Here is a 12,762-nt window from a genome sequence, read left to right as displayed (position 1 = left end):
AGTCACTTCTCAAAGTTTAGAGGATTTGTGGGCTGTGATGGTTTGGGTTTGGACAATTAACTTTGGTGAAGTGCTTGAGAGTGTCTTCCAGACACATTTCATAGAGAAAGATGAACTTAAACAGTTAAGAGATTTGATTTAAGTGCCCTCAAGTTTCCTGATTGTGCTGTTGGGGCTAAACTGTCAGTAGGTACAAAACCTAGGAGCTCCTTTGACTGCAGGAGAACTATGGTTGTTCCTTCCAGTTGCAATCTGGCCCTGTGCTTGTTTGAAAGTGCTGACATCATTCCTATTGCCAGTGGCATCATGTGGCAGCAGGCACCAGTGACTGTGCATTGAGCCTCTGAAGCTATCCTCTAGCTGTGTAATTCTAAAGCCCTGGTCTGAGCTTATTTGCCGGTGTATTGTTGCCTGGTGCTCAGAAGAGATTATTGATGCTGAGCTGTTGTGAGAAGAAGGTGTGGGGTTGTGGGGGATGAAGGTGTCTCTGGAGATATCCAGTTCCATCTTGGTGTATTGCAGACAAATTGCGCCATTCTGCATTTGTCCATTTTGGACTCGTTGGCTGTTTTCCCTGTTCCTCATCAGTGCTCAGAGGGAGGGTCAAAATTCATTGTCAAATCCTCCACAGCTGTAAAAGTAACATAATATTGAGGCTGAGTGCGTGGGGTGACAGGCGTGGGAGAGAAGATTGGCTGACGCCCAGCCTTACCCAATGCTTGCCATGTTCCAGAAGAAATCTCCCCGGATGCTGCGAGATTCATGATGCTTCATTCATGGGTCTAAACTTGCCCTTTAAGGCATTTTTTAGAAGAGTTTCAAGGTGGAGGCAGCTAGAACCTCAAAATGAAGCTCCTCAAACTACCACCAGCATGATGTCTCTTAGGGGACACATGCTATGGTGCTCATTGTTGTATAGATATTATAAATCAGAGAAAGCGCAAATAGGCAAATTGTGAATAAGGGCTTGGTCCCATCAGGAAGTAAATGGATCCCCAGATTTGGGAAGCATTTGGGTGAGTTTTGGGTTAAAATAATAGGATGCAGGAATTCTGGAAAGCATTTTGATTATGGATATCCTCTGATTTTCCATGCTAAAATGAGTTAGAGAAGTAGCCTGGTGTAGCTATTTTGAAGAGTTAAAAATCTGAAACTGAAAAGGAAATGTGCCTGGCTAACCCCAAGTGGATATTTCCTTTATTAGTTTTTCTTCACCCAGAAGTTAACAAGGAAACAACGAAAACCAAAAAGTCCTTTGCACAGCCTTGTGCTAGCCACCAATCTGATGCAAGTGTTACCTTGTTCTTCATGTTATGGGGACCAGATGATATGAGGGATTTGCTGGGTCTCCTGACTCCCCAGTGTCCCTGGGTGTCTCAGAGAACAAAATCGCAGCTGCAGAGAAATGTGGAAGGGATTCCTCTTTCTGCTGCTCAGATCTATAAGGACCATTGCAGGGCTCAGGAGGATTTAGATAAAGGCCAGCAAAGGCTAATTAGCAGAATTAGGCAGAGTAATGGTCCTCGAGAGACTGACTATCTTGTATCCTTGAACCATTTCACTCCAGCTCCCAAGTGCTGAGTGACAGTCCTTGCGCAGAGAAATGGTGTGTTGAACAAGGGCTGTGGGATGCCGTGCAGAGCCCCAGGGAGGAGTGAAGTGTGGGATAATGGACAAGCCACGGTGGGTTGAACCTGAAGCTGAAATGTTGACATGGGAAATCAAAGCTTTGCAAAAGTGCCCCTGGCAATAGTAATAATAATTATCAGAGTGTATTTGCTGTAGAAAGCATGAGTGTTGTAGAAAGCATGGGCAAACATAGTATTTTGATGTTCAGGGAGCCAAATTCTTCTGAATTCAAACCATCCTTTTCAGTTGCTTAAACAATTGTTTTTCTTATTGGTCTTTCAGCTAACTATTTGTCTTGGCTAAAGGAAACCAGTGCTAAATGTTCTGGATGAGGAGCCACTAGTGCTTGACTGAGCATCCTAAATGTAACATGTTTATGGGTTACAGGGACTTTGTGCAGAGAGGAAGCATCTAACCCTAGAGGCGTCTTGCAGCCTTGCAGGCTGAAGTGTAATAAAACTCAAAGCAGGGGTAGAACTCAGTGTCAGAAATCCAGACTGGAAACAAGATGCATACTTTTTATACAATGGTTAACTTTGGATGCAGTTCACTAAAGAAACCTAGGTTGTCTGGCTCTAGAGTGTCTTTCTGAAAGACATACTCCAGTTAAGCACACGTTGTTTGGCTTGAGGCTGTGAGAGATTCTCTGACCTGTGATACACAGGTGCAGAACCAATATTATAAGAGTCCCTCCAGACTTTTTGGTGAGCCTCAATTCGAATGTTTCCTTTTGTCCTGTCTGCTTCCTTATTTCATGTTACATTATGCCATATTTTGACTGTATTTTCCCCCTGATTGCTTCTCCCAGCAGGGAAAAACAGTCTTTTCTGTAGGGGATGTGAGACCATCTCAATTCAAGATGAACTTTCAGGCGTAGTGGGGTTCCCATGTGTGCTTGGACTGGGGTCAGGTCCCATTAAGTATCACTCCATGTCATAGATCAGGGTGTGATAGAGAAATGAGTCTGGTTCAACGATGGTGGGTATCAGACACTGGATTTTGGCATAGTGAGGACTGGACCAGCTATAGAAGGAGTGTTTTCCCCTGGGAAGGAGCCCCAGCCCCTGTGGGCTCTGTGCCCTTGGCTTCCTTGGCAGGAAGGCATGTGGGCTCCCTCCTTTTAATATGGGGAGTCAATCTAGCTTGCATATAGCCCTATCTTGCGGTGAGAGGTTTGTATATACGTATTGTTCATACTACCTATGTGTCTTTATTTTCTGTCTTTTTATTTGCTTCAGTGGGCTTTAGAGCCAGGCAGTGATCTAGTGGTGAAGCAGGGGAGTAAAGGGCTCACAGGAGGGTTGTTTTGTACAATATCAGAAGTACTAAGCGCCCACAGTACCACGAGCGTTGCTTGGGAGCACAATGTTTAGCAGTTCCACAGACAGCAAGGCTTTAACAAACTCATGCTGGATAGGTAAAATCTTTATTATCAGGGTCATTTCAGTCTTCAGGCAACTATGCTGGGCTACATTGGTAAAATGTCTTTGGTGTTTCTAAAAACAATAAATCATACATTTCTAGCAAAATGTGTTCATCAAAATCCAGCCATTCCCTGCTAAACCTTACTCTGACAGATAAAGATGGATTGAACACGGATCTCACAACTCATGGTTGCCTGTGAATAAATGATCATGATCTAATTCCATATGCTAACAGAGCACAGGCCTAACCAGCAAAATAGATCTTTGGCACTGTGAAAGAGCACAAATCCCCAGGCTGAGAGCAATTATGTATAAAATTAGTTAGTGGTGTGGGAGTGTGCATGTGTGAAATTTTAAATAAAACAATGTGAGTGATGTGAGCTGTTTAAGAATAGACCTGGGCGAATAATGGAGGGTTTTGGTGTTCATTTGCCAAACCAAAAAACTGGAAAGAAAAATGATTTGGGAGAAACTGAAATGGAAATTTTTAAGGTTTTGACACAACGTAATAACTAAAATATGGTTTTGGGTCAACCCAAATTATTTCAATTGACCCAAAGTGAACCATTTAGTTTCACTTAAGACTATTTAATTAGTTCATTTCATTTTTAATTTAGGTGAGTTTTGAAATAAATGCTATTTCAAAATTTAAGACTGAATCATGTCATTAAGAAACTATGAAAATAATTTTTAAATCTAGATAAAATACTGCAAAAATTGAAAACATTGCACCCATTTTTTTCACTTGAAACCATGTACCAAATTTTATGTGGGTTCTCAAATAGTAGTTGTTACTCCAAAAGTGTATTTTGTGGTAAACTTTCTTTTCACTCAGTTTTGCTCAGGTTTTTTTTACAGATGCTTCAAAATCACAGAATATCATGATAATGAAAAAATATTTATTGCTTATTCAGGGAAAAAGAGCCTTTTCCTGTTTAAGAAGGTAGACATGAAAATGAAGTATGAATATTTTACAAGCAGAAAAAGATCAGATAGCAGTTCTCATAAGAAAGGAAATTTGAGCTGCTTTTTAAAGATAGCCAGTAAAGTTAAGGATAAGCGTTATTATAATAGAGATATAAGAGAGAGAGAGATTACAAATGGAGAAATTTTGGCAGTGATCGGGGTCTCCTAGCAGACATGGTGAATTATCTGTAATGATGGTAAAAAGGCAAAAATATTCTATAGGTGTTCTGTTTCATATTGATACGCAGCCTAATAACTCACAATTTACAGGTGAAAACAAAACTTTCCATCCTGCAAAATCCCGATGTGAAAACTGTGGGAGAGAACAAACCCTCTTTGGTCAATGAGACAGTCTTTAAATTTCCCTGAGCCTCCAGTTCCTTATCTGTGAGATACTTTAATTGCACTAACGGTCATGCTGAGCGGAAATGTTGTGGGGCTTTGTTAGTGCTGGTTTTGAACTTGGGATTAGAGGAACTGGGTGTTGGAAGTGAGTAGCCTATGGTTTTCAGTAGTAGTTTGACCCAGAAAGGGGGCAAAAAGGAAGATGGTCTCTCTCTCCCCTCTGTCCTTCCTTCCACGTTTCTCCATGGGTGAGACCCAGCCTTGCTCAGCCATCTCTGTGCAGTGGAAGCAGAAGGGAGCATGCTCTATAAATACAAGGCTGTAGAATGTGGTTGTGTCCTGTGCGTGTCCAGTCTATGCACACTTAGGTTACAGCATGCAATGTTTGCAGTTCAGCAACAATACAGATTTCCCCTGCAGCTGAACACACTGAAATGCTGGTGGGAGGAGGGACCTAATGAGCTCTTCTTTTTTCAGTTGGGTGTCTTGGACTGTCTGTTCCAGCTTCACTGCTCTGAGAGACCCTGGCCATCTGGGGCCCTTCCCTTGCCACTGTCTTCGCCAAAAGGTGATAATTTGCAATGCACGCCACAAGTAAATATCATGGCAGCAAACTGAGAGACTCTTAATGATCCTACACTAAACAAAACTCTGAGAGCTTCCCCTTACAGAGAAACAGTTCTTGCTCCAGCTTACTGGGACCTGAGCCGTGGCCAGGGCGTACGATATCCCAGTAGGAGCCCTTCCCTCCTGCAGCTCTCCAGACCTTTGATTCCTGTTTGCTCTTCAGACCAGAGGCTACTGGGCGACACAAGTGTTCCTCCTCTCCACGGTTGCTGTCAGCTCTTTGCCTTTCACATGCTCCAGCCCTGTTACAGAGCTACAGACATGACTGATTCTAAACAAGTACAATTAATAAAGTCTATCTAGCCAACATCTGACTCTCATTAGAGGAAACGTTTTGAAAAAACAGATCCCAGGTTGGCTGTGATTTATGGCTTGGGCCTGCTATCCTTCACAAGCACTGGCAAAAGCTTTTGCAAAGGGCCAGAACATAAACTACTTAGGGAAACTCAGTATCCATGTAAAAAGGCTGGAAGGGTCAAATCAGACAAATTAAAGAGGGGTGGAGATGCAAGCCCAGGCTGGCTGTCCCCTGCTGAGGGCCACCTAGGTAGGCACAGGAGATCTGTGTTCATATTTCTACGTGGAATTTGACTTGAAATTTCTTCTGTGCCAGAGTTGGAAAGTGTCACTGGTTTTTTGCTGGCTAAACTGTGTGTATGTGTGGCAACAAGTGGATGGAGGGGTCAGTGATCTGGTGCTTTATCTCTAGATTGTCAAAATACATCTCTGGTGCATAACATCTAGGGTGCTCACCAAGTTGACAGAAGAAATTAGCCGTGCTTCCTATTTCCCTTGAGAGTTTCGAGTTTCATGGGTTTCTCCTTGCAAAGAAACATAGTTGCCTGGACTAATTTATCTGACTTCATCCCTGCTCTTCCAGGTTTGTCCAGAGACTACTCTGAACTTGGCCAGGAGAGAGGTGTCTACTAACTGAGAAAAGCTGGTCTCCTGCTTCATTTGAAAGACAAAATTTTCTTCAAACTGGACCTACTCAAGTTGTGTGTTACTGATTTGTAAGACAGTGCACCCCAAACCATAACAGTGTGGTGCATGCGACCTGCTCTGAATAGTCCTGATTGTGCCATTGCTGGTGCAGAGTTAAAGCTGTTGGGTTCCCAGCGCTCTAAACATGGGCTGTTGGCGTAGCCTTGCTGCAGCTCTGGTTTGCTCCCCCTACCCGGAGATTAACCGAGTTTGTCCCCTTCATGCATGTCCATTTCTGAAAAGTGCAATGAAATTGGTGGACTTCGTTAGATGGAGAGAGAAGAGCTGCCAGGCAGGTTGTATCACAGAAATCAAATATACTAATTTATTTCTCTGTGTGTATGTAACATTTGGTCCTTTTTCATCCTCTGACCTTGGGTCCTTTACAGAAGAAACATTACACTAACAATGGATGAAAGGAAAGTGAGACTCAGAGGAGAGGAGTGCATTGTTTAGAGTCCCGAGCAGGTTGAAGCATGAGCTGCAAACGCAATTCTTATGTCCTGAAGCCTGATTGTGTGCTACACCCCATTGCATTGCAAGGTTGAAGTTTCTTTTAATGGCAAAATACGGTCCTGAAAAAACTGGCTGTCAAAGATTTTATTTGTTTAAACAAAGGCTATGTGATTCCAGAATTCTCTCCCCTTTCATATGCTATAAACCACCTCCTCCGCCTCTCCTCTGAAATATGAATTTTGGAGTAATCCATCAAGAAAAAGAGAGACGGAGCCTTGATCCCTTGACTTCAGTTGAGCTGTGCAATTTATATCTACTGAGCATCTGGCTGTAGGGAAACCAAAAGCCCTTTTAATATTCTGCAGAGACTCTGGGTATACAAATGAGCGTGGGCTGTCAGAGCTGAGAAATGGGGCTGAGATGCCAAGAGGTTTCTTTGCTGTTTTGTGCAAAACTCTGACCTGCGGCCCTGTGGTGAAAGTTGGCTTGTTGTTTGTTTTTTTTTTTTACTCCCCTCAGTGCCACTGCAATAATTGTGCTGAAATCATTAGAGCCCCATTGGTATAAAGCCGTTATCACGCCTTTCTTGTTAATCTTGATTTGAGTGAGGAGTTTGAAGACTTGTGGGGCTTTCAGTCTTGAGCAGCTGAAATATGCAACTATTTAATCATGAAATTATGCAAACGCTGCTCGAGCCCTGCAAAGCAGGAATGCCAAGTTAGCAAGGCACCTGAAGTCAGTCACTCACCGCTGTAAATTGCTTGTTGTAGGAGTGTATCCAGAGTGGAAGCTGCAGGCTTAGAGCCTGATGCTTGTTTGCAAAGCTGCAGTGCTGGAGGCGCTGGCTTCAGCCTTTAATCGAAGATTGGTCAAATGTAGCAACCTTTGGATCAGGGTTAAGTGGGTCACTGCTGGCACAGGGTACATGACTTGTTTTTTTCTGGCATGTGGAGTGTACCGCATCTCTGATACATTAGACTTTTCTTTCCCTCCAGTTGCATTGCTTTACTGATGCATCTGCAGAGGGGGAATGGGAGGACAGGAAGGGAGAAGTGTGCTAGGACAGTAACAGTGAGACATTGTGGAGACAGACTGGGTGTCACACGATATGCTGGTACAGTCTTATGTTCGTTATCTCAATTATCTATCCTCCCTGCTGGAATATTTCTAAAACAAATCCTACCATGTGTTTTGAGGTTGGGCTTCATAGAATGAAATCACAACTCCTTTCTCAGAGTTTAGATGGAAAAATACAAATCTGCCAACTAGGAATATGAGGGAAATAAACTGTCGTTCTGTGTAGCAACAAGTGATGGATTTCTGCAGATACAGAAAGCATTTGCTCTGGAGTTCCAGGTCAGAGAGTATGTGTATTTGCCCCAATGTTATATTTGTTACATGTGAAAAAGTGATGTGAGATTCTCAAGCTCGTTTTAATAAAGCAGACTGCTTTCACCCTGATCAGGAAATTCAACTTCACAGTCCCAGGCCTTGGAACCACCAGCCGTCAGGATTAGACACTAAATACTTCAGTGCATAGTAGTCAGGGAAGACATTTATTAGCTTGATTTGTCACCACCATTCTCAGGCTTTCTGCAAGGACGGATAACGACCCCAGACCTTGAAGCAGCCTGGTCCCCAGTGTTTTGTGAGCGAGCTTTGAATGTAGTTTCTGTAACTTCAGTACTGAGCAGTCATCTCTGTGTTTGAAAGCATCATCTGTCTGTTGGTTAGCTAACTAAATGTCACAAGGATTTGTTGGCAGGACGGCTTGCCTTAGTAAGAAGATCTTTTGCATTAGGACGTCTACTTCCTGGATTAGTTAAATGTCTTTTGGGTCCAGGCTAAGTACCTTGGGTGTGGATCTGGGTCTCCAGGTATTTCACGAAGGAAAGGATCAGAGTTCAAATCTAACTTGAGCTTAAGTAGTTCTCTTTCTGACCTGGGCTGTGTTTTCCATATGTTTCAGCAGGCATCACTGACATAAAGAAGATATTAGCACAAATCTCACCATGCAGTGGCACTGCTGCTTCCTCCCCTCTTCTGTCATTTTGTTCATTTAAATCTAACCTTTTGTGCTGCAAACGAAGCTGAGAGGGCTCTTTGAGACACTCTTCAAGAGCAGAGAGGGCTGCTGGACTGGTGCTGTTTGTACACTCTGTCCGGCAGAGACAATCAGAGTATCCACCCCCCTGGGAGCTGGTTGATTCACCCCTGTGCAGAGGGGTACTACAAGCCCTTTTTTATGAGCTGAGCTCTCCAAAGAGAGCTTAAATGATCAATCCATCTCAAATTATGCATGAAGATGGTTTTCAGACAGTTCAAGTCAGTCTCTCTAAACCTAGGGGAGTTTTTAATATGTGCAAGCCGGCAGAAGGGAGAATAGGACTCCATATTTTATTTGCTCTGTAACACATCTGGTACGCCTTTTGGCTCTTAGGAGCACTGGATTTATTCAGTCTTATCTTTCTGTGGGGATGCGCAAGATCAGAAGCATGAAGCCAGTTACATGCAGAACGTAATTCCCTGTTTTACACACCACAAGCAGATCTAGACCAAACAAGCCTCATGACTTCCGTCCCTGTGGGACAATGTGCTTATGGCACTTGCGTATTCATGGGCCAATTCAAGCCAAAAAATATTGCCCAAGACCTATTGCAGAGAATAAAAATAAACAAATGTTATTTCCTACTGGGTAAAAAAAAGTCCATGCCAGTATTAACCTGTGAGGAAATCCCTCAATATAAGTGTTCCTGAACCATCACGTGCTTTGTCTGCAAAATGTTGGGTATCGTGACGTGGAAGCTCTATGTCTAGCTCCTTTGGGAAGCCACGCAGCTCCTCATAGAGGGTCAAGGAGAGAATTTCTTTGGAAGGTTTATGCAAAGGGTGCTTGGTTGCCGTTAGCACTCAAGCAATCTTCTTAGACTGTAAATCACTAATGTGGAGCAGCCAGGCTTCCTGGGCCTCCAAGCCATGCGCTAAAATCTTTGCATGGCTGAGAGCCGTCAGTACATACCATGTGCTTCATAAAACTGAAAAGTGTTTGTGGGTGAAGATTGGAGAGATTCCTTGGGGCTCCTTGTGCAAAAGGGGACAAAGCTTGTTAGGGGAGACAACTGAGGCCTAGGTGTCAGGATGATGTTTAGTCAGGCCAAAACCCATGTTCGCTCATTCCTTGCCATAGGTAGGCACTGGGTTTACTCAACATCCCCTGCATCAGTACAACCTCAGCCTGAGCTGCACCTGAATGGTCTGTTAAGGGGCTCAAGAATTTTACAGGTCAACATCCCCAGCCCTATGGAAATACCAGGATTAAATACTTCTTCCATGGCCAGTCAATGAAAGCTGGCTCTGCCCTTAAGGAGCCCAGAAATGCACACAGGGATGTATTTCTCCTTCGTGGGACGCAAGATGGCAGCGATTCATCATCTGAATATGGATGTTTTTTTCTCTGAAATACTTCATGCTGCAAGTCATTTTCCCTTTTTAAAAACTGTTGCGCTTCAGAAGTCATGATAGGCGAGTGATCCAGTCTGGAAAGCTTCTCTGAGAGCTGGGAGCGGGCAGTTCAACACCGCTGCAAAGTGCTGGGAAAGTGCCTTGTTGATTAAATCTCTGTTCAGGGCTTTATCCTCCTTCACTCACTTTAAAACTGCTGAAATGAAAACAGAGGAAAAGCAGCAGGCCTTCTGTTTAGATAAGTGGTGTCCTTTGTATCAAGCGATCATTTTAAACTGCACTCAGAGCCCATTATGTTAATGTTTGTTCTTGCTAAGGCATCCTGTCAAGACCCCTTTGGTGGTTGCTGCCTATCTGTTGCTTCTATGGAGCACAGTGAGATGGAAATGACTTCGGGCTGCAGCTCCGGTCTGCATCAGCCCTGGGGTCTGTCTTGGATTTTCTTGCTGTCACTGAGACAGATGATTTGTTGTGGGAGCGGTAACAGGGCCTGGGAGTGCAGGGGTGGAGCAGGACTCCACAGAGATGGGCATTTTGTATATTTGTTGCTTTCCTTGGTATTTGACGAGGACAGTATAGGAGAGGGTACAGCAGAGAGCTAAATGGAGTAGTGTTTGTGCAGCCTGGTGTCCTGTGAGGTGGGAGCATGTGCCACACCAACTTGCACCAGTAGCAGAACAAGCGTCTCTGCTGGTGACAACAGGTCATGCTGGTTGACACCATGAAAAGTTTTAAAACTAATTTTTTCTTCATCTACCTTCTACCTATTGGGAACTTGGCTTCACAGTCTACCCCACTAAACATCCCCAAACAAGGTCTATGTAATGTGGTTGTGGCTGTTCATCTGTGCAATGGATTTGAATACTTATTTTCCCCCCATAACTGATCTTGAATCACTTTTTTGTGTGCCTTGGATCAAAAAGGGATCAGGGTCTGCAGACTGAAAGCCATGGATTAAAATGCAAAGTATGTAGAAATTTTACATTTTGTTGTGTTCTTTCTAGAATGCATGAACTGCACAAGACTAGCAGATATGACTGAGAGGCTAAACACGCTGGAGGCCAAGGTAAGGACCTGCCTTTATTCTTCCATTTGGCAAAAATTTCCAAGAGTTGCTGGTGAAAAAGATGTCGAGTTGGCAGCCCTGGAGAGATCAGGTGTCTGTCCTTCTGTCCACAGCGAGGAACACACTGTGGCAGTGGTTCTGCCCCAGGAACCGAGGGCAGCACTGCTGTGCACATGGGCATTGCTCACCTCTAGCCTAGCTCTTTCCACTTCCCATGCAGCTGCATCTCTGCCTCTCTTCTTCCCTCCAGCTGCTCAGCTCAGCTCCTCCTAAATAATGCTCAGACCTGATAAATAACGTGTCATGTATTGCTATCATGCTTATTGCTGTGTTTGCCTGTTACAAGCCTCCCCTCACACTGTGTCCACTTTGCCTCCGGCTGCCTGGCTCTCATGATGAGCTCACTGGCTGCCATGCAGTGGTGCATTCGGGCCACGCTCACCACTGTCACATGTGTGCAGCTGCTAATAAACAATAAATAGCTCATTGCTCTCAGCTGGAACACGTTGGCTCAGGTTTTGCTTCAGAAACAGAGGGCAGAAAGAGCTCTATGAAAAAATCTCTTGCCTTCAGCTGGTTGATAACATGGGGATGTAAAGCAGTGATTCCTCTGGCTCAGGAAAAAAGCAGGCTCTGATTCTGGTCTCTCTCGCTAAAAATGCCTTGTAGAAACTTTACTGACGTAGAGTGCATAACAGAGGAGTAACAGGATGTAGATTTTTCTAAGAACAGTTGTTCATTAGCCTGCTCTTCAAGTGCTATCCAGTCCTGCTTTTTTATCCCTGTTCTGAAAGATGGGAGGCTTTCGTGCATAGTTTAGTGGAGACAAATGTTGAGGGGAGACCTTCATGTTGTGGGTTTTTTTTCTGCAAATTGTTTTAATTTCTACCTACTGGGATTCAGATAAATTGTTCCAGTCTAGCAACAAAGCAGCTGAGTCAGTCATTCCCCTTTGATCTGTGGTCCCTCCTGTGACAGCCCAATCCTGGCTGTTAGATACAGTGCTTTGGTCCCTTTAAGGCATGTGCTGCTGTTATTATTCATTAACTGATAGTTATCAATGACATAAAAGAATTTGGGGAGAAACCTTTCTGGGGGGGGGGGGGTGGTGGTGGATGTGTGGTGGTTTTGAGGCCAGTGCATGATATTATGGTAATTTGGGAATTGTCTGTGCTGAAACGGAGTGAGCAATGTTGTCTGGAACTTCCTCAAAGCCTTCACAGTTACATTTCACTACATGAAAATGAAGAGGTGGGGGGAATGAAATTCTGGGGAGAAGAATTGTTCGAGTTAAAACAACTGTTGTGGTGCAAAGGACAAAGATGAGCTGGACTGTTTTTCCAAGCAGCGGGACCTGGCAGGTGGGCGTTCTTTGGCAGGGAGGAACTGGAGGCGTTTGGAGAGGAGAGAGGGGCTGGTGACTGACCTCTGCGTGTGCAGTCCCAAATCCAAGAAAGACATGAGACCAGCCTCAGAGAGACGTAAATCAGCCCTCCCATGCTCAGCCTGTAGCCAGCTGTACCTTCCTTTGCTTTCCAGGATTTTCTATATCTGGCTCACTGGAAAATGATAGACTGTCCTGACATCAGAGTGCCCACACTCTGCTGGCTTGTGCTGCTCGGCACTTTTGTCAGGTAACAAAGCGTGAGAGGCTGATGACAACTTCAGCTGAGGCCCTAGCAGGACTTCATGGAGGAGGAAGGAGGTCCTACCTACCCAAATCCCCTTGAGAAGTCTTAGCCCAAGAGTGAAACTGCACCCAGGTCAATGGGTTTGTCTTACAGATATGAAGCTGGTTTAAAT

General features: G+C 44.2%; 1 protein-coding gene across 7 annotated transcripts in view; it reads left to right on the top strand.

Moving 5' to 3' along the window:
• COL26A1 (collagen type XXVI alpha 1 chain) overlaps positions 1-12,762 on the top strand; it is a 182,096-nt gene that overhangs the window by 125,635 nt on the left and 43,699 nt on the right. For all 7 annotated transcript variants that reach the window (XM_052804514.1, XM_052804509.1, XM_052804512.1 and 4 more), the window contains one exon: positions 10,898-10,959. In XM_052804514.1, coding sequence (XP_052660474.1) covers positions 10,898-10,959 — 62 coding nt within the window. The remainder of the gene's footprint in view (positions 1-10,897; positions 10,960-12,762) is intronic.

Source organism: Harpia harpyja, chromosome 12 (assembly GCF_026419915.1).
Source record: "Harpia harpyja isolate bHarHar1 chromosome 12, bHarHar1 primary haplotype, whole genome shotgun sequence".
Lineage (NCBI taxonomy): Eukaryota > Metazoa > Chordata > Aves > Accipitriformes > Accipitridae > Harpia > Harpia harpyja.
The sequence above is the reverse complement of the archived record's forward strand: the minus strand, read 5'-3'. Positions and strand labels throughout refer to the sequence as shown.